Here is a 23,882-nt window from a genome sequence, read left to right on the forward strand (position 1 = left end):
ATGAGATGTGGATACAACCTGTGTCCTTCCACTGATGAATGTGTAAATAAGACGATGAGTGGATAAATATGCACGTGGAATAGTACTGAGTCAGAGAAACAATGAAATTCTGACATTTGCAATAGTGTAAATACACTTAGAGAGCATTATGCTTAGTGAAATGAGTTAGACAAAGAAAGACACATACTCTATGTTATCCCTCCTGAGTGGGATTTATAAAGTAAAACAAATGACTATAATACAACAGAAACATATTCAGAGATATAGAGAACAAACTAGTGGTTACCAGGAGAGGGAGGTATGGACAGACAAAATAATGGTATGTATTTAAGCTATACAAACTACGATGTGTAAAATAAATAAACAAGGTTGTATTGTACAGCACAGAGAGACATAGTCTTTATTTTGTAATAGCTTTAAACAGGGTACAGTCTATTAAAAACAACTGACTCACAATGCTGTACTTCTGAAACCAACATAATATTGTAAATCAAATATGTTCAATTAAAAATAAAAGAATGCTAATATATCTCTTAGATATAAGAGATCTCTTGTAATGAGACATCTCTTACAAATGTTTACCTTAAAACTTATACATGTTTACTGAAAGACTTATATTCCAAGGAAAAATCCATCAAAGAGACCAACAGATAGACCTAAGAGTAGAAAAATGGGTAGAAAAGACATTGGGCTGGGAAAGTGTAGTGGAGATTCAGCCTAGAGAATCTCTTGTAGGCACCAGATTGTATATGAAATATTGAAACTATTATTAAGGGATCTACATCTGTTCAGATACAAGATGAAGAAACCAAGATGCTCCCAAATGTTACCATATCATGGCAATAGGAAATTCTCAGGAATCACAGGAAGCTGTTGAATTCTGGAAGGACTCTCCATAGGAAGTAAGTTCCTGTCCTCAGCTTAGGTGCTCAGAGCAGAGCTCCTATTCCCAGGGAATAGCCATAGGGAGACTAAAGATGATCTTTCATCCTTGGAGACTTGAAAATTACATACTCAGAATTTAGGAATTTGGATAAACAGAAATTAGGTATAGAAACAACATTTCCAAAACCTGAACCATACTATCTGAGACATGAACCGTGTAATTCCAATGGAGGCAAGGCCAGATGAGCTATGACTCAGGGAACAGCTTGAAATCCTGAAGACAGACAGTAATGGCACAAAGTGTTCTGGGTCAAATTTTCAGGAAAGGGAAATTGGGGCAGAGCTAGGAAACACAGTACCAGTGTTAGAGCAGCATTTCTTGAGCCATGTTAGTAGGGACTAGAACTTAATTTTAAACCACAACGAAAAGGAAGGAATAGTTTATGAAAAGGTGACAGTTTGTCCTAGTTTTAGGGACTCTCAGAGTGAATGATTAACCAGATTGAAAAATCAAAGCTTAGAAGCACTTTTTTTTTTCTTTATAAAACCATTCAATTGTCCAAATTAAATCCTAACTGTCCTTATTTCACCAAATTGCAGATCAGACTTCTTTCTTCACATTTTCAATTTAGGTTCCTCAAATCTCTGTACGGAACTGAAGTTCAGTCTCAGACATTTCCTTCTTATAAATGGCATCAAATTTCTCATTTTGGGCCACTGTGAAATAATTCTTCCAGTCACCTGCAATCCCTAAAAATTACAAATAAGAAAACATATGAAAGAATAAAATATTTTCTTTATGAAGGAAAAGCCATTGTGTACCAAAATGAAAGACTGAAAGAGTTTAAAGGAAGCCTCTCTGTTTAAATACTTTAAAATTCATTTCTTTTTTTATTGGTAATTACTGCCATCTATATATAAATAAATAGGCTTCTATGCTGACTGAGATGATAAAGAATCTGCTTGCAATGCAGGAGACCCAGGTTTGATTCCTGGGTCAGGAAGACCCCCTGGAGAAGGGAATGGCTACCCACTCCAGTATTCTTGCCTGGAGAATTCCATGGGCAGAGGTGGACTACAGTCCATGGGGTCACAAAGAGTTGGACACAATTGAACAACTAACTCTTTGACATGTTCATAATTAAACAGACTCTGGTTTTAAAGAAACATTATAAGAAGGATTAGTTTTCTTGTCTAAATTTGCAGCTGTACAATAATTTCCTGAAAGAGATTATTTTAGTGTTTCTAATTGTCCCAGATCATAGGGTTACCACTGGTCACTGAGTCAATGGTCAGGGAATATTTTACTGTCTTTGATGAGTTGCTTTTGGAAACTGTACAAAGAACTGGTCATGAGTATAGTCAAACTGTGAAACAGAAAGTTGATAAATATCTTTTCCCAGAAATAATAAATGAGGATGTTAGGATATTTGGATGATTCTTGTGTTCCCTGAACTCACTAGATACATCTTATTTTAATTTTAGGGGAGAAAAATAGCATTAAAATCAAAAGATAAAATCACTGAACAATTTTTATAGAAGTGAAACTATTGGGATATAAATTTACATTTAATCTTTTATTCTTGGATGCTTAAAAATATTTGTTTGAAAAATAAATTTTTAATGTACTGCTGATGTGTTTGGAGGAAAACATTAATTTTGCAATTTATTTAACTTAATTTAATTTAATTAAACTTCCCTGGTGGTCCAGTGGTTAAGAATCTGCCTGCCAATCAAGGGCACATGGGTTCTGTCCCTGACCCAGGAAGATCCCACATGCCATTGGGCAGCTAAGCCCATGCACCACAACTACTGACTTCATGCTCTAGAGCCTTTGAGTGCAACTACTGAGCCTGGATGCCACAACTACTGAGCCCACATGCCCTAGAGCCTCTCGTCTGCAACAAGAGAAGCCACCACAAAGAGAAGCCTGTACTGCACAACTAGAGAGTAGCCCCCAGTTGCCAAAACTGGAGAAAGCCCATGTGCAGCAATGAGGACTCAGAGCAACCAAAAATAAGTAAAATTTAAAAATAGATAAATACAACCATATTGAACTGCAAGTCTTATTAAACCATGATGGCCTCATGAAGATTTTAAATCATTTTAACAAGAGACATCCCCATAGACAAAATTGGTTATTATACTTTATTCTATTTTCACCAGAAGTTGATAGTTTTCTGGAATGTTTGTGAGGATAGTTCATAATTGGGATAGTTGAAAAGAGGAAGTGTAGATTTAAACAATAAAGAGATATATAAAGCATTCTAATAATCTTCTATTTTGAGTATAAATATTCTATACACAAACACATTTGCTTCACAAGAGTGAGGAAGTATAAAAAATCTTTGATAAGATAAATTCTGGCCAAATCCCAGGATTTCCTGTTTTGTAGCAGTTTGGGACATAAGCATAAACATTGCCCTTTATCATCTCCCTATCATCATTAATATTGTGTGACCAAACTATGACCTTGATTATCCAGAGTGGAATCCTTCAAAACTGTTCTTAGCCCTTTGTTCATACTTCACTTTTCAGAATTTTCCAATATCCATTCTTTTGCATTACAGTATGAGCTTCTTGAGCATATATGTGTTATTTACATTCTAGAAAATATGATCTGCATATAGCTATTCATGAAGACCTTTTCTCAAATATTAACTAACAAATAAAAGGTATCTTTTAAGTGTTATTGAATGCATGAATAAACAAATAAATGTTATATTAGATAAGAACATACTAAACTGCAAGATAATATGACTTGCTACTTTTGGGTATATCACTTTTGGCCAGAAAAAAATGCAGTGTAACCTTACATATCTTCCATGAAAATCCTTCCCCAAAGCTTGTGCTTCAGATGTTATTCTTTTCTCCTTTTTATCAGTGATGTAACCAGAACTTTGGCAGATTTATTAGTGTATGCAATGTCAAAGGTTCAGGGAATGGCATAGCCTGGATAAATCCCAGAGCAATCTGACCACAAAAGTTGTGTCCTTCACTACTCGGGTGGAAAGAGTATCTTTCTTGTGGACTCTCTTCCTTTGAAGTTGTAGAAACGGTGGAATCCAGATACTGAGGTTATTTCTATACCCTAATGAGATATCATTCAATGGCATCAATTTTTTTGACTAGGGGAAAAGCTCTCTTGGAAGTTACATTCAATGATCTGGTATAACGAAAATTTGCCTTATTTAATTAATAAGGGTTTGTTGTTGTTTGTTTTTTTTGGTCTCTGTTTCTTCCACCAGGAAAACACGTGTGTGTGTGTTGTTGTTGTGCGCTGTATTACATCAGTCTTATTTGTTCAAACTTGTAACGCACCATTTACAATGAAAAATTAGCCTTGACCTCTTATACTAGAGCTTACCTTTTAAGTAGTGTTTTGAAAATTTAAAAAAAAAAACCATAGTTTGAAAACACTAGGTGTACACTAAGGTACAGAGAAAAATGTGTTAGAAAATTCTGTAATCATATAATACTTTCAGAATCGAGGGTCTTAATCCACATGTTCAATAAAGAATATTGAAAAGATAGGGTGACATGACTAGGTGGATAAATTCTCATATTTAAGATAATAACACATTTTTGACCCAAACCACATATAATAACCCACAATTTATAGTACTTGACTTAATTGAAATAGAGCTGTATTTTGACAGTGAATGTCATATTTCTGTATTGTTATCTTAAGTTACATTTAGATTCCATGTTTACTGTTAACATAATTCAGATAGTATTTTTAGGGAACAAAAACTTCCCACATGCCCTTTCTCTTTGTGAATCCTGCTTAACAAAATGACCACTGCTTTCTAATAATAATGAGTCTATGGAGAAGATGGTACTGCACTGACTAACATTAATTTATTACTGGGAGGAAGGAGGAGGTCTGTGCCAATTTAAACAAAGTTTTAAGTTTTAGGAATAAAAAAATACAGAATGACTCACATCAGAAGTAACAAAACCATTCCCATTTTGCAGGGTTGTAAAGAAAGGGAGAAAGATTATTAGGTACTCAAGGTGTTCCAATAACAGGTCTACATGCATTATTCCATTTAATAATTTCTAATCTAACTCAGCGACTTTTATGGTACATATTTTTAGTGACCTTATTTTGCAGATGAAAAAATTGAGTCCCAAACTGGCTAAATAACTGGGCAGAGGTTACAAAGCTCACCTTCATTTCAGAGCAATTCATAAGAAAGCAGAAAGGAAAAATAAACTCAGAAAATAGTAACCTTTGCGCATAAATGAGGACTTGCTGTGGTCCATCACTTCACTTGGTAGATGTGTATAATTCACTAGAGGGTTGTCCTTCATCATTTCAAATGATGTGTGATGGATTATCTTATCCAAGATCTCATCATCCAGGTTTTTCTCTAGAAATTGAATAACCTTCTTGATTTCTTGCTTTGGATTCTATCAATAGGGTAGAGATACACCCAAGAAAATGGTAAATAATAAATCATTAAAATAGTGTGAAAAAATCATGAAAATGAAAAAAGATCAATAATTTATGTTTAGTAAAGGTAGTGTGGAAATATTTTGCTTATTCTAAGTCTTATTTTTCATTCAAAGTACAATAATAATAAACTTTAACATAATTATTAATAGTATTTAGTAAAACAGATTGTAGCAAAAATTTTAAGCCCAATTTGCAGTTAAATTTGAAAACTGACTGTTTTAGGGACCCAGTATCTTTATTTCTTCTGTCTTTATTTTTCTGTTACTCCTCCAAATTGGTATCTTGTTTAGAATAATAAAATTTAATAAAAAAATAATGTAATAAACTCAGGAAAAACTGAAGATATTTTTAAAATTTATAAACACTGATGAAATCTTGCTTGGATGTACATTATTAAAAACAAACTCCAGTGAAGTTGCAAAGATATCAGGACCCAAATTATTCATTAGTCATTGAGAGTAAGAAGAAAAAAAATCTGAGAAATAAATAATTTTTTCAAATTCTAATGGCATTAACTTAATATCTGTAACTTTTTAGGAAGCTAAGCAAAAATCTATATAGATATGTCTAGAAAGATTTTGAAGGGAATAACATTTAAGCTTAATTTAGAAAGATGTGTCAGAGTTTACCAAGATGCAGTCTCCTGAGCAGTTGGAGAGTAAATTTCCAGTAAAGAAAATATAACTCTTGGAAGCATCAACTCACTGTGTTCAAGTGAGAAAAAAGAAAAGCGGTTGGAGTTGGGGTTGAGTTGTTCATAGGAGTGAGAGAGGCTACAAGGCAGTAAAGATGAATTGGGATAAAATTTAGAACATCATTGGATGTCCTGCTGAAGGATTTGGATTGTATCTGTTATGTAGTAGGGACACAACTCTTTAATAATGTGTCCTATTAACTCTGTGTGTGTTGAGTGTGTGTGTGTGTATGTGTATTGAATGTGTTTGCACGTTTATGTTTTGGTAAAGAGTTTCCTATAATGGAAGTTCTGACAATATTTTATGTATCAGACCTTGACAATAGAACACTGAGATGGCTACTAATGGGGTGCCAGGGGTTAGCATGACTTAAATGTCAGAAATGATGATAGTGGAGAAAAGATTAAGAGAAAAGTTAGTATTGAAAACAGAAAAAAAACATATGGACAGACAAACAAATATAGAGCAATTTCTGTTACATATTTGTAGTGTTTGAAGAATAATTTGGACACTGCCAAAGTATCAATGATGATGCTAATTTATAGACAAGTAGAAGTTAAAGCAGAGAGTGCTAGCTTCTACTTCTTTTTCACCTCATTGATTGAGAGTTTGAGAATTGATGCAGACATTCATAAACTTGATGTAAATTACTAGACTTCTCTCTGAATTTTATTCTTGGTCTATACTTATAATTTTGTCATATTATTGTTTTTATATGAAAACCATTTCTATAACATTGTCTAAAATATAACCATGATAGGAAAAAATGTTGTCTAACAAGTTTAATGTATAGTAAGTTTGAGTGGGATTCAAAATATCAGGATATTCTTATAGAACTGATTAGGCCAGACCATAAATCAGTATGCATAAATTGATCTGAAAAAGGCATTTTCAGTGAATAAGGACAGAAATATTTGACACAAGAGTGTAATGTGGGGAGCAGCATGATGTCTGACTCAGAATTTGGATACCAGCTCAACCTAGGAAATGTATTATTTTGTTTATCCTATGGAGAAAAAGAACTACATCCAGAAGTTAAATTTGCTCTCTTCATAAAGTGAATAAGTTCCACTTTGGTCTCCAGAAAGTAAAAAGAAAATACTTGGCACAGAAAGACAATTTTCTGTCTTATGAAAAACTTATAACTTAATTCTGATTAATCAAGCACCCAAGGGAGAGCACCACTTTTTAAAAGTGGTTTCATAAAACCACTCTAGTTTTACAGCTGTGTATTGTATTGCCAGCAAATTGTCATAAAGGGGCAATGGTAATGTTTAGATCGCAGATTCTCTATGAGCTACAAGTAAGTGTGATAGAGAGTGGGAGCCTGGGCAGAGTAGAAAAGGACTCTTATTGATAAGATATGAGAAATGCCCTGAGAGTTTCTCAGAAATATATGCAACAAGAGAGATTTTACATAAGGTAAGGTTTCTGTGCTGAGTAGGATCAAAAAAAAAAAAAAAGTGAAAGTGTTCCTCACTTAGTCCTGTCCAGCCCACTCCAGTGGCAACCCACTCCAGTACTCTTGCCTGGAAAATTCTATGGCTGGAGGAGCGTGGGAGGTTACAGTCCATGGGGTCGCAAAGAGTCAGACATGACTGAGCAACTTCACTTTCTTTCTATAGTTCTTTTTGGAGAAGGAAATGGCAACCTACTCCAGTGTTCTCGCCTGGAGAATCCCATGGACAGAGAATCCCATGTAGGCTTGGTGGCCTACAGGCTATGGGGTTGCAGAGAGTTGGACACGACTAAGCAACTAACACACACCACACAAATGTTTGCAACCACTACTCATTCATTCATTCAAGCAATCACTTATGCATACAATAAGTGGCCATGAGCACCTATATATGTGGTAGGTGTTGTAAGTACTGTGGATGCAGTTACAAGAAAGGTAGATATGCCTTCTATCAAGAATCTGAAATTCCACAAGATATCGTTATTTGCATGTTCATGCTTTTACAACTAGATAAGCTTCGTTTCCATGTTTGTGTGTGTGTGTATGTGTGTGCATGTGTGTATTTGCTAATGAAATAAAATAGCCTGAGGATAGGCCTGGAACTTTGCAATCGTATTTAGGCTAATACTAGTTCATATGGTAGACTAGAAAAATCTTTATGAATCCCTGAACTAACAGTTAGGAAGAATGTAAAAGAGAGGGGCACACTTAAGATATAATAGGTAGGGCATGTGAACCAATGGGATGTTCAGGAGAAAATGGAACCGTATTCACTACGTGAAAGTCAATGAGGACAATTTACTTTCAAACTTTCAACAATGAATGAACAACCAAACACCATTAACCAAAAGACAGAATAAAAGAAAAGGATTACCTTTTGGAAAGAGAGAGAAGCAAGAGGAGTTTAATTTTCAACATGTTAAATTTGGGGGTCATTTTAAGAAAAACAAGGATCTGAATTCAGGTTAGAAATTAAAATGGAGTTTTTGGTGGGTAATTAGCACATAGTCTTGGCAACAGTGGGAATAGATATGATCATCAATCTATAAAAAAGAGTTCAAAAAAATGATGACTAAATGATAGAGATTCACAGGAAAACCATGACAGAATGATAACCCATTAAATGAAGGAGACAAATTTGAAAAGAAAGGTGTTCAAGAGAAACACAGTGATTAAAAAGGATAAGAGGATTAAAATGTCACTGATTTCACAATTAGATTCATTAAAGATCTTAGCAAGATCTGGGTAAACAGACATGGAAAATAGGCAAAGCAATTATATCATTTGAACTCCATAGATGAATTGAAAAAACTATTAATCCTTTTGCTCCAGGATGTAGTTGAGGAATTTTCTATAATGTATTTCTACTATTTTACCTCTTTCATATCTTCATAGAATAAGAAAAGTATCGGGTGTTCTTCCTTTTTCTTCCACCAACTTTTAACATGATTAAACCAGGAACCATAGGCCACTAAAACCAGAGAAATAGCTTATTTCCATAAACATTTATCAAACTGAAGGTTTGTTTGTGAAAAATAAGTCAAATTATACAAATATTTTGTGGAATTTAGTAATCAAGGAACTGAAACTATAAAGTCTATATAAACAAGTATATATAATCCACTACTTATGGATGCACAAATTTCAGATTTCTAAATATATTAATTGCAAAAGAAACATTTCAAATGTAAATACATTGACCTCCAATAGGTTACACTTGGCCACATGCAGAAGAAAACTATTCTTTTATGAAGTACTTATATCACTTGTTTATCTAACTACTGTAAATGTATTTAACTAACGATTTGGACAAATAAATTTCTGTTGTGAGTAGGAACTGAGAATGGGTTTTTATCGACTGAAAAGAGATTTGAGAATATTTTCATTAAGCTGATGTTTAATACCAGGTTTATATATTGAATGTCATAGCAAATATTAAATGTATTTGATTTAATTTGAAATGATTTTTGAATGTACTTGTTACTAATTTGAAAAAAAGAAGTGTTTTGAAAGGGAAATTCATACTTGTAATGGTTAATATTATTAAAAATAATTTTTAGTGACCTTAATTTTTAGCTAAGGCCATCCTACCATTTCCAGTCAAGAATTTCTCTAGATATTCTCCCCAGGTTCCAGGAAGAGGCTGCAAATTATTCATTAAGTCAAAGTGGTAAAATGAGACGGCAACATCCTTTGCATTTCGAGCCAAATAAATGATCTGTAGGGGGAAGATGAAGAAAATCAAATGCATAATATTTCATTTAAGAAAAAAAGTAACTTACAGTAGGCATGTAAAACAACAGATCTGAAATCCATGAAATTAAAAACAGTGAAATATTAACAAAATTAATAGAAAAGAAAAACTTGGTTCTTTTTTTAGAAAATCAACAAAATTGCTAAATATCTAACAAGTCTGACAAAATAGAAAGGACATAAGTTACTGATAATGAGAAGTCTTTGGATGTGCAGGTGCAAAAGATATGTGGAAAATCTCTAACTTCCTTTCAATTTTGCTATCAGTCTAAAATTCTTTAAAAATAAAATCACTGTAGAAAATAAAGTCTGTTAAAGAATAAGGAGGGAGTATTTTTAACAACTTTTCTTTTTTTTTTTAATTTACTTTTTACTGAAGGATAATTTCTTTACAGAATTTTGCTGTTTTCTGTCAAACCTCAGCCATAAGTAAGTAAGTGTTAGTCGCTCAGTCGTGCCCGACTCTTTGCAACCCCATGGACTGCAGCTCACCAGGCTACTCTATCCATGAGATTTTCCAGGCAAGGATACTGGACTGGGTTGCCATTTCCTTCTCCAGAATCAGCCATCAGTTCAGTTCAGTTCAGTCACTCAGTCATGTTCGACTCTTTGTGACCCCATGAATCACAGCACGCCAGGCCTCCCTGTCCATCACCAACTCCCGGAGTTCACTCAAGCTCATGTGTATTGAGTCGGTGATGCCATCCAGCCACCTCATCCTCTGTCATCCCCTTCTCCTCCTACCCCCAATCCCTCCCAGCATCAAAGTCTTTTCCAATGAGTCAACTCTTCGCATGAGGTGGCCAAAGTATTGGAGTTTCAGCTTCAGCATCAGTACTTCCAATGAACATCCAGGACTGATCTCCTTTAGGATGGACTGGTTGGATCTCCTTGCAGTCCAAGGGACTCTCAAGAGTCTTCTCCAACACCACAGTTCAAAAGCATCAATTCTTCGGCACTCAGCTTTCTTCACGGTCCCACTCTCACATCCATACATGACCACTGGAAAAACCATAGCCTTGACTAGACAGACCTTTGTTGGCAAAGTACTATCTCTGCATTTCAATATGCTGTCTAGGTTGGTCATAACCTTCCTTCCAAGGAGTAAGTGTCTTTTAATTTCATAGCTGCAATCACCATCTGCAGTGATTCTGGAGCCCCCCAAAATAAAGTCTGACACTGTTTCCACTGTTTCCCCATCTATTTGCCATGAAGTGATGGGACCAGATGCCGTGATCTTAGTTTTCTGAATGCTGAGCTTTAAGCCAACTTTTTCACTCTCCTCTTTCACTTTCATCAAGAGGCTCTTTAGTTCCTCTTCACTTTCTGCCATAAGGGTGGTGTCATCTGCATATCTGAGGTTATTGATATTTCTCCCAGCAAACTTGATTCCAGCTTGTGCTTCTTCCAACCCAGCATTTCTGATGATGTACTCTGCATATAATTTAAATAAGCAGGGTGACAATATGCAGCCTTGACATACGCCTTTCCGGATTTGGAACCAGTCTGTTGTTCCATGTCCAGTTCTAACTGTTGCTTCCTGACCTACATATAGGTTTCTCAAGAGGCAAGTCAGGTGGTCTGGTATTCCCATCTCTTTCAGAATTTTCCAGAAGTTTATTGTGATCCAAACACAGGCTTTGGCATAGTCAGTAAACCAGAAATAGATGTTTTTCTGGAACTATCTTGCTTTTTCTATGATCCAGCAGACGCTGGCAATTTGATCTCTGGTTCCTCTGCCTTTTCTAAATCCAGCTTGAACATCTGGAAGTTTGCAGTTCATGTATTGCTGAAGCCTGGCTTGGAGAATTTTGAGCATTACTTTACTAGCGTGTGAGATGAGTGCAATTGTACGGTAGTTTGAGCATTCTTTGGCATTGCCTTTCTTTGGGATTGGAATGAAAACTGGCCTTTTCCAGTCCTGTGGCCACTGCTAAGTTTTCCAAATTTGCTGGTATATTTAATGCAGCACTTTCACAGCATCATCTTTCAGGATTTGAAATAGCTCAAGTGGAATTCCATCACCTCCACCAGCTTTGTTCATAGCAATGCTTCCTAAGGCCCATTTGACCTCGCATTCCAAGATGTCTGGCTCTAGGTGAGTGATCACATCATCGTGATTATCTTGGTGGTGAAGATCTTTTTTGTACACCCATAGGTATACATATATCCCCTCCCTTTTGAACCTCCCTCCCATCTCCCTACCCCTCCCACCCCTCCAGGTTGATACAGAGCCCCTTTTTGAGTTTCCTGAGCCATACAGCAAATTCCCATTGGCTATCTATTTTATATATGACAATGTAAGTTTCCATGTTACTCTTTCCATACATCTCACCCTCTCCTCTCCTCCCTCCATGTCCATAAGTCTATTCTCTATGTCTGTTTCTCTGCCCTGTAAATAAATTCTTCAGTACCATTTTTTTGGATTCAGTATATATGTGTTAAAATATGTTATTTATCTTTCTCTTTCTGACTTACTTCACTCTTTATAATAGGTCCTAGGTTCATCGAGCTCATTAGAACTGACTTTTTATAGCTGAGTAATAATATTCCATCATGTATATGTACTACAATTTCTTTATCCATTCATCTGTCAATGGACCTCTAGGTTGCTTCCATGTTCTAGCTATTGTAAATAGTTCTGGGATACATGGATCTCTTTCAATTTTGGTTTTCTCAGCGTATATGCCTAGAAGTGGGACTGCTGGGTCATATGGTGGTTTTATTCTCAGTTTTTTAAGGAATCTCCATACCATCTTCCATAGTGGTTGTATCAATTTACATTCTCACCAACAGTGCAAGAATGCTCTGTTTTTTCCACACTCTCTCCAGCATTTATTGTTTGTAGACATCTTGATGATGGCCTTTCTGACCAGTGTAAAGTGATATCTCATTATAGTTTTGATTTGTATTTCTCTAATAATGAGTGATGTTGAGCATCTTTTCACTGTTTGTTATTCATCTGTATGTCTTCTTTGGAGTAATTTCTGTTTAGGTCTTTTTCCCACTTTTTGATTGGGTTGTGTGTTTTTCTGGTATTGAGTTGTATGAGCTGCTTATATATTTTGGAAATTAATCCTTTGTCAGTTGTTTCATTTGCTATTATTTTCTCCAGCTCTGAGGGTGATCTTTCACCTTGTTTATAGTTTCCTTTTCTGTGCAAAAGCTTTTAAGTTTAATCAGGTCCCATTTGTTTACTTTTATGTTTATTTCCATTACTCTAGGAGGTGGGTCACAGAGGATCTGCTTTGACTTACATCATCAAGTGTTCTGCCTATAATTTCCTCCTAAAGTTTTATAGTTTCTGGTCTTACATTTAGGTCTTTAATCCATTTTGAGTTTTTCTTTGTGTATGGTGTTAGAAGTTTTCTAATTTCATTCTTTTACATGTAGCTGTCTAGTTTTCCCAGCACCATTTATTGGAGAGCCTGTCATTGCCCCATTGTATATTCCTGCCTCCTTTGTCAAAAATAAGGTACGTGTAGGTGCATGGGTTTATTTCTGGCTTTCAATCTTATTCCATTGGTCTATACTTCTGTTTTTGTGCTAGTACCATACTGTCTTGATGACTGTAGCTTTGTAATATAATCTGAAGTCAGGAAGGTTGATTCCTCCAGCTCCATTTTTCTTTCTCAAGACTGCTTTAGCTATTCAGGGTCTTTTGTGTTTGCATATGAATCGTGAAATTTTTTGTTCTTGTTCTGTGAAAAACTCCATTGGTAATTTGATAGGGATTGTAGATTGCATTTGGTACTACAGTCATTTTCACAATATTGATTCTTCCTACCCAGGATCAGGGAATATCCTTCCATCTGTTTATGTCATCTTTGACTTCTTTCATTAGTGTCTTATAATTTTCTGTGTACAGTTCTTTTGTCTCCTTAGGTTAGTTTATTCCAAGATATTTAATTCTTTTTGTTGCAATGGTGAATGGGATTGATTTCTTAATTTCTCTTTCTGGTTTTTCATTGTTAGTATATAGAAATGCAAGTGATTTTTGTATCCTGCAACATTGCTCAATTCACTGATTAGCTCTAGTAATTTTCTAATACTATCTTTAGCGTTGTCTATTCTATGTACAGTATCATGTCATCTGCAAACAGTGAGAGCTTTACTTCTTCTTTTCTAATCTGGATTCCTTTTATTTCTTTTTCTTCTCTGATTGCTGTAGCTAGGACTTCCAGAACTATGTTGAATAACAGTGGCAAAGGTGAACACCCTTGTCTTATTTCTGATCTTAGGGGGAATGCTTTCAGTTTTTCACCACGGAGAATAATATTTGCTGTAAGTTTATCATATATAGCCTTTATTTGTTGAGATGGGTTCCTTTTATGCCCATTTTCGAAGAGTTTTAATCATAAATAGGTGCTGAATTTTGTCAAAGGCTTTTTCTGCCTCTATTGAGATTATATTATGATTTTTATCTTTCAATTTGTTAATATGGTGTATCACATTGATTGATTTAATCCTTGCAGCCCTGGAATAAACACAATTTGATCATGGTATATGAGCTTTTTGATATGTTGCTGAGTTCTGTTTGCTAAAATTTTGTTGAGGATTTTTACATCCATGTTCATCAGTGATATTGGCCTGTAATTTTCTTTTTGTGTGTTGTCTTTACCTTGTTTTGGTATCAGGGTGATGGTGGCCTTGTAGGATGAGTTTGGAAGTGTTCCTTTCTCTGAAATTATCTGAAAGAATTTTAAAAGGATAGGCATTAGCTCTGCTCTAAATGTTTGATAAAATTCTCTTGTGATGCCATCTGGTCCTGGGCTTTTGTTTTTAGGGAATTTTTTTTTTAATCACAGCTTCAAATTCAGTGCTTATAATTGAGTTGTTTATAATTTCTGTTTCTTCTTGGTTCAGTCTTGGAAGATTGAACTTTTCTAAGAAACTGTCCATTTCTTCCAGGTTATCTGTTTTATTGTCATATTGTTGTTCATAATAGTCTCTTATAATCCTTTGTATTTCTGCATTGTCTGTTGAAACCTCTCCTTTTTAATTTCTAATTTTGTTGGTTTGATTCTTCTCTCTTTTTGACTTGATGAGTCTAGCTAAAAGGTTTGTCAATTTTGTTTATCTTCTCAAAGAACCAGCTTTAATTTTATTAATCTTTACTATTGTTTCATGTGTTTTTTCACTTATATTTGCTCTAATCTTTATGATTTCTTTCATTCTACTAATTTTTGTTGTTATTGTTTTTCTTTTTCCAGTTGTTTTAGGTGTAAAGTTAGATTGTCTGTTCTGTGTTCTTCTTGTTTCTTGAGGTACAATTGTATTGTTATAAAATTCCCTCTTAGAATTGCTTTTGCTCCATCCCATAGGTTTTGAGTTGTATTTTCATTGTCATTTGTTTCTAGAAATTTTTTTATTTCTTTAGTAACCTGTTGTTTATTTAGAAACATGTTGTTTAATCTCCAAGTGTTCGTGCTTCTTGTAGTTTTTTCTTGTAATTGATATGTAGTCTGATAGCATTGTGGTCAGAGAAGATGCTTGATACAATTTCAATTCTCTTAATTTTACTGAGGTTTGATTTGTGACCCAAGATGTGGTCTATCCTGGAGAATGTTCCATGTGCACTTGAGAAGAAGGTGTATTCTTCTGCATTTGGATGGAATGTCCTGAAGGTATCACTGAGGTCCATCTCATCTAATGTGTTATTTAAGACTTGTGTTTCCTTATTAATTTTCTGTTTTGATGATCTGTCCATTGATGTGAATGGCATGTTAAACTTTCCTACTATTATTGTGTTGCTGTCAATTTCTCCTTTTTTGTCTGCTAATGTTGGTCTTATGTATTGAGGTGCTCCTTTGTTGGGTACATAGATATTTATGATAATTATGTCTTCCCCTTGGATTGATCCCTTGATCACTATGTAGTGTCCTTCCTTATCTCTTGCAATCTTCTTTATTTTAAGGTCTATTTCATTTGATATGAGGATTGCTACTCCAGCTGTCTTTTGCTTCCCATTTGCATGGAATATATTGTTCCATCCTCTTACTTTCAGTCTATATGTGTCTCAAAGTCTGAAGTGTGTTTCTTATAGATAGCATATATATGGGTCTTCTTTTTGTATCCATTCAGCCAGTCTGTGTCTTTTGTTTGGAGCATTTAATCCATTTACCCTTAAAGTAATTATTGATATATATGTTCTTATTGCCATTTTCTTAATTGTTTAGGGTTGATTTTGTAGATCTTTTTTCTTCTCTTGTATTTCTTGACTACATAAGTCCCTTTAACATTTGTTATAAAGCTGGTTTGGTGGTACTGAATTCTCTTAACTTTTGCCTGTCTGAAAAGCTTTTTATTTCTCCATCAATTTTGAATGAGATCCTTGCTGGGTACAGTAATCTTGGTTGTAGACTTTTCCCTTTCAGTTCTTCAAATATATCCTGCCATTCCCTTCTGGCCTGAAGAGTTTCTGCTGAAAGATCAGCTGTTAAGTCTTTGGGGTTTCCTTTGTATGTTACCTGTTGCTTTTCTCTTGCTGCTTTTAATATTCTTTTGTGTGTGTGTGTGTTTGAAACTTCCCTCATAGCTTAATTGGTAAAGCATCTGCCTGCAATGTGGGAGACTTGAGTTTAATTCCTGGGTCAGAAAGTTCCCCTGGGGAAGTAAATGGCAACCCATTCTAGTATTCTTGCCTGGAGAATTACATGGACAGAGGAGCCTGGCAGGCTACAGTTCATGGGATCATGAGAGTCAGACACAACTTAGCACTATCTTTTTCTTTCTTTGCGTTTAGTCTTTGTTAGTTTGATTAGTATGTGTCTTGGCATGTTTCTCCTTGGGTTTGTGCCTCTTGAACTTGATTGACTATTCCCTTTTCCATGTTGGGGAAATTTTCAGCTATAATCTCTTCAAACATTTTCTTATATCCTTTCTTTTATTCTTCTTCTTCTGGGACATCTATAATCCGAATGTTGGTGTGTTTGATATTGTCCCAGAGGTCTCTGAGACTATCCTCAGTTCTTTTTTTTTTTTTAAACACAAACACATTTTGTAGCTGCAGATTTCATGCCCTCAATTAATGGGAAAAATATTTGTCTGATTTTGCTTATTAAGGTACATGACAAATATCCTCAGTTCTTTTTATTCTTTTTACTATATCTGCTCTTCAGAAGTTATTTTCACCATTTTATCTCCAGCTCACTGATTCCTTCTTTTGCTTCAGATATTCTGCTATTGAATCCTTCTAGAGTATTCTTAATTTCAATAATTTTGCTGTTTGTATGTTTATTCTTTAATTCTTCTAGGTCTTTGTTAATTGATTCTTGCATTTTCTCTGTTTTGTTTTCAAGGTTTTTGATCATCTTTACTATCATTATTCTGAATTCTCTTTCAGATAGTTTACCTATTTCCTCTTCTTTTTTTTTTTTTTTTTTTGACTTCTGTGTTTCTAGTTTGTTCCTTCATTTCTGTAGTATTTCTCTGCCTTTTCATTTTTTGTTTTTGCTTATTGTGTTTGAGGTCTCCTTTTCCCAGGCGTCAAGGTTGAATTCTTTCTTCCTTTTGGTTTCTGCCCTCCTAAGGTTGGTCCAGTGGTTTGTGTAAACTTCATATAGGGTGAGATTTGTGCTGAGTTTTTGTTTGTTCATTTTTCCTGATGGCCAAGGCTGAGTGAGGTGGTAATCCTGTCTGCTGATGACTGGGTTTGTAATTTTGTTTTGTTTGTTGTTTAGATGAGGTGTCCTGCACAAGGTGCTACTGGTGGATGGATGATGCTGGGTCTTGGATTCAAGTGGTTTCCTTTGTGTGATTTCTCACTATTTGATACTCCCTAGGGTTATTTTTCTGGTAATCTCTGGTCTTGGAGTCAGTGTTCCCACTCTAAAGGCTCAGAGCTTGGTCTTTTCTGTCCACTTAGCTTCATTTGAAAATGAGCTACTTTAATTAACTGCTCACCACTGTGGCATCAGAGACCAAGCTTGTCCTTCTTCGTAGAGGAGACTCCATTTCAGCCTTTCACAAGGTACTCATTCTGACCCCTGTGGCCCTGGAGTCAAACCATTTCTCCCAAGTTTGACATCATGGTCGAAAATCTCCATGAAATCAAGAATGCATGGCCGGGGGGGTCAACTGTCAGAAATACTTGAGCTCTGAGCTAAGCACTGCATTTTACTTGCTGTGTCGCCTTGAGGAATCCACTTGATCTTTCTGAGCCTCTTTCCTCCTCCAAGGCAGAGCCTGAGAGTGCAGTAGCCCAGGAGCAAGCCTTTGTGCAGGTCTCCATGCCTGTGTGCTCTGCCCAGCCAGTCCCAGCCCCAGTGCACTGTGAGCTCCCACGGGCACCTGGACAGCCAGGCATGCAGTTCCTGCTCCCAACAATTTTTCATTACAAAGTTAAACAACTTAGAATTTAACAACTTAGATTCCAACATGTGACAAACTAGTAAATGCCAGATAGATAATCTGAATAGCTTCAAAATATTGGGGGGCAAAAAGTTTCCAATTTAAAAGTTTCCCAAAAGCAAATACCCAGGCTCAGATGTCTCACTGAAAAATTTTACCAAACATATAAGAATTGACAACTTTATGTTGAGTTTTCAGAGAAAGTCAGACTATTGAGGACAGCTGGGAAAGAGTAGTAGCAATATTGTGCTGAGACAAGGATTCTGTTCCTACATAATTCTGGAAAATTTGAGTATGTATGTTTAGGCTAAAACATACTGTGTTTTTAAAAATTTAAACACTTTCTTATATAGCTCAGTTCTTATGGTAACAGGTGAACAAAGCATTTGAGCAATCACTTTACTATGTGAGTGAGAAAGAGTTAAAAGACATGTTAAAAACTGACTTGCTGTTTAGAGTATACCTTGCAGCTGTTTTCCCAGAAAGATTTAGGAATGAGATCAATTGGCAGATGTGTTTTCACAACCCGGGGTGATGGATTCTTCTCCAGTTGTTCTAAACCTGAGGAAATTTAGTTTGGTTATATAGGTGGATATATGTATATACTATGTATATACAAAATGAACCTGTTGCTTCATTCTGTCTCCTAACTTCACCAAAAGACTTCTCAGCCTTTTCTGTCTTGTGATTATTTTGCCATGCAAGGTCCTTTAAAGGATCCTCCTACACACATAAATATGAATGTTGGGAATCTGCACATTCAGGTTCCAGAATAAATCTGAGTGCCAGTTTACTCTCCTGAGTAGGTGTATCTCACCTACTCCCTCTCTGGTGATGCTTCACAGACTGGTTCTCCACCCTACCCTCATCTCTCGTCAGTTATCTGATTCCCCTGTTCCTTATTACTTTGATTCTATCACTTTTTCATTTAATATTTTTCTATGGTTCTGGAATCTCAACTCATTCTGCACTCATTTTGGTTATTTGTCCCAGAATGATCCTTTAGTTGCAAGCCTTATCCATTTTCTTGCTGACTTCAGACAACCACACAGAAAGAACACCTTTTCAGTTGATTCTTGTCTAACTGTAGAAGTAATGAGTTCTAGCAGAGGAGAGAATATGAATTCTTCTCTTTACACTGATAGACACATTCACCACCATAATAGTGCCTTCTTATACCATGTTTCTAGCAGCATTCGAGAGCCAACACTTTCTTTCAAATCCTTCTCACTTGCCTATAGGACACCCTAGTCTGCTGATTCTCTCTTAGTTCACTGAACGTTCCTAAGAATTATAAGGCTTGCATGATCTGTCCCTGTCTAGTCTTCAATTGTTTTAAATCTCACCTTTCCTATCTTTCATTGTTGTTAATTTTTGGTGGTGGTGATTTTTTTTTAGTCCCCAGACTACCACCCAGCTCTTTTCTGCATCTAGGCCACCATATGTACTCCTTCATCTTCTTGAAATATGCTTCCTCTAGCTGTGTACAAAGCTTTAGGTCTCCATCATGGTCCCTTTCATAGAGCCCTACCTCTGGATATGTTAAACTAACAGTATTCACAAGTTTATTTACTTATTTAATGTCACAATATTATTGTAAGCTCATTGGGGACAGAAAATCCAGTTTACTTATCATTTTATATCTAGTCCATAGATTAGTGCTTAATTCTTTAGAAATACTCAATAAAATTTGTGCAATGAAAAATGAATCATATTAAAAATAAATTTTGTATTTTAAGAATTGGTACTTCTTTATTTAATTACAGCAAGGATCTAAGTTAAGAAATTAATTTATAAAATTTATTTATTTAAAAAATAAAGTTTTGTTACTTACAGGACCTGGAAATTATATAGCACACCTGGTGCCACACAGCAAGGTCATTGGTGGAGAGAGAGTGAGTGGGCCCGGGGTTCTGCTTTTATTTTATTCTGGGGTGGGAGGCCTAGGGTTTTAAGTGCTCACTCTTTAGTGGTGAATTTAAAACATAAAAGCAGAAATTTAAACCACAGGAAGAAAAAAAAAAAGATTTATTAGCAATCACTTTCTTTAAAATAATTGCCTCTTTGAAATTGATGCTTCATTGGCAATCAAAGCATATGTCAGGTACTTGGATTATGAAAAAGAAAAATACGAAACCAAATTGTTAGGTTTTACACTACAGTTGGCCACCAAGAAATTCAGTGATTAAGAAAAAAGAACTTAAGCTGCTTTAGGAAAACAATGCCGGGCTAAATAGGAGAAATTATAAACAGCCTTATAGGGCTGCCAATAAAATATGGAAATGGAGTTGCTCAGTCATGTCTGACTCTTTGCAACCCCATGGACTGTCATCTACCAGTCTCTTCCATCCGTGGGATTTTCCAGGCAAGAATAGTGGAATGGGCTGCCATTTCCTTCTCCAGGTGATCTTCCCAACCCAGGGATCGAACCGAGGTCTCTTGCGTTGCAGACAGGTGCTTAACCATCTGAGCCAAGAGTGTTTAAACAATAAAATATAAAATATAGGATACTCATATACTGCCAAATTTATTAATATTTTTTTTTTTTATTTTAAAAGGCATTGGTACTTATTTAGTTGAAACTTCCTCAGTGGTTCAGCACTAAAAGAATCCACCTGCAGTGCAGGAGATGCAAGAAATGTGGGTTTGACCCCTGGGTCAGGGAGATCCCCTGGAGGAGGTCATGGTAACCCACTCCAGTATTCTTGCCTGGAGAATCCTCTGGACAGAGGAGCCGAGTGGGCTACAGTCCATGGGGTCACAAAGAGTCGGACATGCCTGAAGTGACTGAGCATACTCACACGTTTATTTAATTACAATAATGTTCTAAATTGAAAAATTAGTCTAATAAATTTTATACAACAGAACTCAGTAAAAGGTAAGAAACTTTTTTATCAGTGAGATTTCTAGTCGTTTTCGATAACAAAATTCTTTTATCTTTAGTTATTATACCTGGATGTGCATGCGATGGACTAAACTAGAGTTTCTCTGTATACCTTGGTTACTGTTCTACTTGCATGCTTCTATTTCATGTTACCAAATACACTCAATTTTTCTTGAATGGAAATCACAAAATACAGTAACTAATATGATACTAATATGTTGCTATAAAATTATAATTCCTGGGTCATTTAAAATTACCTGAAGTCCTTAGTCCAGGAAAAGCCAGTTCCAACATTGGAACTTTAGCAGTTATAACATCTCGCTTACATTTTTCAACATCCCCATCATGTAGAACCATGTCCACAATTTCACTGATCCAAGTGGTACCTGTGTCAAAAGAACATTTTCTTAACCTTCACCCGAATGTGGGGGAAGTTCCCTGTTGGAAGCCTGCCATCTTAATATATTCTCTTAGAAAATTAACTCTGTCGAATTTCCCCTTCTATGCCCCAAATGTCTATTTTCATATAATCAAAATAGGGGACTAGACTGACTGTTAAGAATACTAATTTTATTTCATATATTACCAATTTTGTACAGAAGCTAATTTTCAGGAAACAAAAGTTGAAGTTAGGCCTGCATTGTCAGGTCACAGAACTCACCTGATTTGGGGTAAGTGACTATCACGATGTCATCTGGTCTGCTTTGGAACTGTTCAATCTTTTCCCAGTTGTTTGCAAAAGCATAGGTGATGGGACAGCCATGGATTAGCTTCAGATTTTTTCTCAGGACATCTTTTGAAGAAGTCATCTTTGTTCCAGATTATACAAATACCTAATGCATGTGGAGAAAAGAGAGAATTAAACTAAGAAGCTGAGTAACTAAAGTTATTAAGACACAGCAATTTGACAGAGTAAAACTGGCCTTTAACACAGAGAGAACAAGAGATCTAAATACAAAGGGCATTTTTATGGTTGTTCAGCAGTAGATTGCAAGAGCAGCAGCTGGCTTAGTGACAAGCAGATCAAAGGTCTTTAGTGGAATGGAAGCCTGGGAAAGAAATAGGACAGAACATTTAAAAAATCCCATTTTCCAGAAATACACTAAAAAAATCTGGACCTATCATTCTTCATCATACTTCTGTTGAATCTCATTTTTAAAATTTATTTTTAATTGTAGGATAATTGCTTTACAATATTGTGTTGGTTTCTGCCACATATCAATATGAATTAGCCATAGGTAAACTTAAGTCCTTTCCCTCTTGGACCTCCCTCCCAACTTCTGCCCCACCCCACCCTTCTAGTTGTCACAGAGCCCCAGTCTGAGTTCCCTGAGTCATACAGGAAAGTCTCACTGGCTATCTATTTCACATATGGTAATGTATATGTTTCTATACTACTCTTTCCATTCTTTCAACTCTCTCCTTACCTTCTTCCCCCCCAGTGTTCATAAATCTATTCTCTATGTCTGCATCTCCATAGCAGCCCTGAAAATAAGTTCATCAGTACCATCTTTCTATATTCCATATATGCATTCATTAATATGCAGTATTTGTTTTTCTCTTTCTGACTTACTTCATGCTGTCTAATAGGCTCTAGGTCCATCCACATCTTTAGAACTGACTCAAATGTGTTCCTCTTTGTGGCTGAGTAATATTCCACTGTATATATGTACCACAGCTTTTCATTTTCCTATTCATCCATCAATGGATATGTAGATTACTTCCATGTCCTAGTTACTGTAAATAGTGCTGCAGTGAACACTGGGGTATACATATTTTTTTCAATTAAAGTTTTCTCAGGATACATGCCCAGTAGTTGGATTGTTGGATCATATGGTAGTTTTAGTTCTAGTTTTTTAAGGAATCCCCATACTGTTCTTTCATAGTGGCTGTATCAATTCACATTCCCACCAATAGTTCAAGAGGGTTCTCTTTTCTCCACAACCTCACTAGTGTTTACTGTTTGTAGATTTTTTTTTTGATGATGTCCATTCTGACCACTGCGGAAGACCTGGGTTCAATCCCTGGGTCAGGAAGATCCGCTGGAGAAGGAAATGGCAATCCACTCCAGTACTATTGCCCGGAAAATTCCATGGACAGAGGAGTTTGGTATGCTACAGTCCATGGAGTTGCAAAGAGTCGGACATGACCGAGCGACTTCACTTTCACTTTCACTTCATTCTGACCAGTATGAGGTGATGTTTCATTGTAGCTTTAATTTGCATTTATATAATAAAAGTGATGTTGAGCTTATTTTCATTTGTTTATTAGCCATCTATATGGTCTTCTTTGGAGAAATGTCTGTTTAGGTCTTTTGCCCACTTGATTGCATGAGCTGCTTGTATATTTTGGAAATTAACCCCTTTTCAGTTGTTTCATTTGCTATTATTTTCTCCCATTCTCCCAAGGTACTGTTTTCTCCTTGTTTATAGTTTCCTTTGCCATGAAAAGCTTTTCAGCTTAATTAAGTCCTTTTTGTTTATTTTTGTTTTTATTTCCATTACTCTGGGTGGTGGGTCATAGAGGACATTACTGTGATTTATGTTATAGTGTCTGCCTGTGTTTTCCTCTAAGAGTTTTATAGTTTCTGGTCTTATATTTATGACTTCAATCCATTTTTAGTTTATCTTTGTGTATAATCTTAGGACATGTTCTAATTTCATTCTTTCAAAAGTAGCTATCCAATTTTTCCAGGATACTTATTAAAGAGACCATCTTTTCCCCATTGCATATTTTTGCCTCCATTTCTTCCAGGTTGTCCATTTTATTGGCATATAGTTGCTCAAAATAGTCTCTTATGATCCTTGTTATTTCTACATTGTCTGTTGTATCTTAGTCTTTTACATTTCTAATTATGTTGATTTGATTCTTCTTTTTTTTCTTGATGATTCT

The 23,882-nt window shown here is 35.6% G+C and overlaps 1 protein-coding gene across 1 annotated transcript; it reads right to left on the reverse strand.

The window, feature by feature from the left end:
• Nucleotides 1-1,522: 1,522 nt before the first annotated feature.
• Nucleotides 1,523-21,799, reverse strand: SULT1B1 (sulfotransferase family 1B member 1). Its single transcript, XM_052642136.1, has 7 exons — nt 21,652-21,799; nt 21,248-21,376; nt 18,570-18,667; nt 9,593-9,719; nt 8,878-8,972; nt 5,121-5,301; nt 1,523-1,635 (listed from the first exon to the last, which is right to left on the reverse strand). The coding sequence occupies exons 1-7, from the start codon at nt 21,797-21,799 to the stop codon at nt 1,523-1,525; spliced, it is 891 nt and encodes a 296-aa protein (XP_052498096.1).
• Between the last annotated feature and the right edge of the window lie 2,083 nt (nt 21,800-23,882).

The sequence above is a fragment of the Budorcas taxicolor genome, chromosome 6, assembly GCF_023091745.1.
Source record: "Budorcas taxicolor isolate Tak-1 chromosome 6, Takin1.1, whole genome shotgun sequence".
Lineage (NCBI taxonomy): Eukaryota > Metazoa > Chordata > Mammalia > Artiodactyla > Bovidae > Budorcas > Budorcas taxicolor.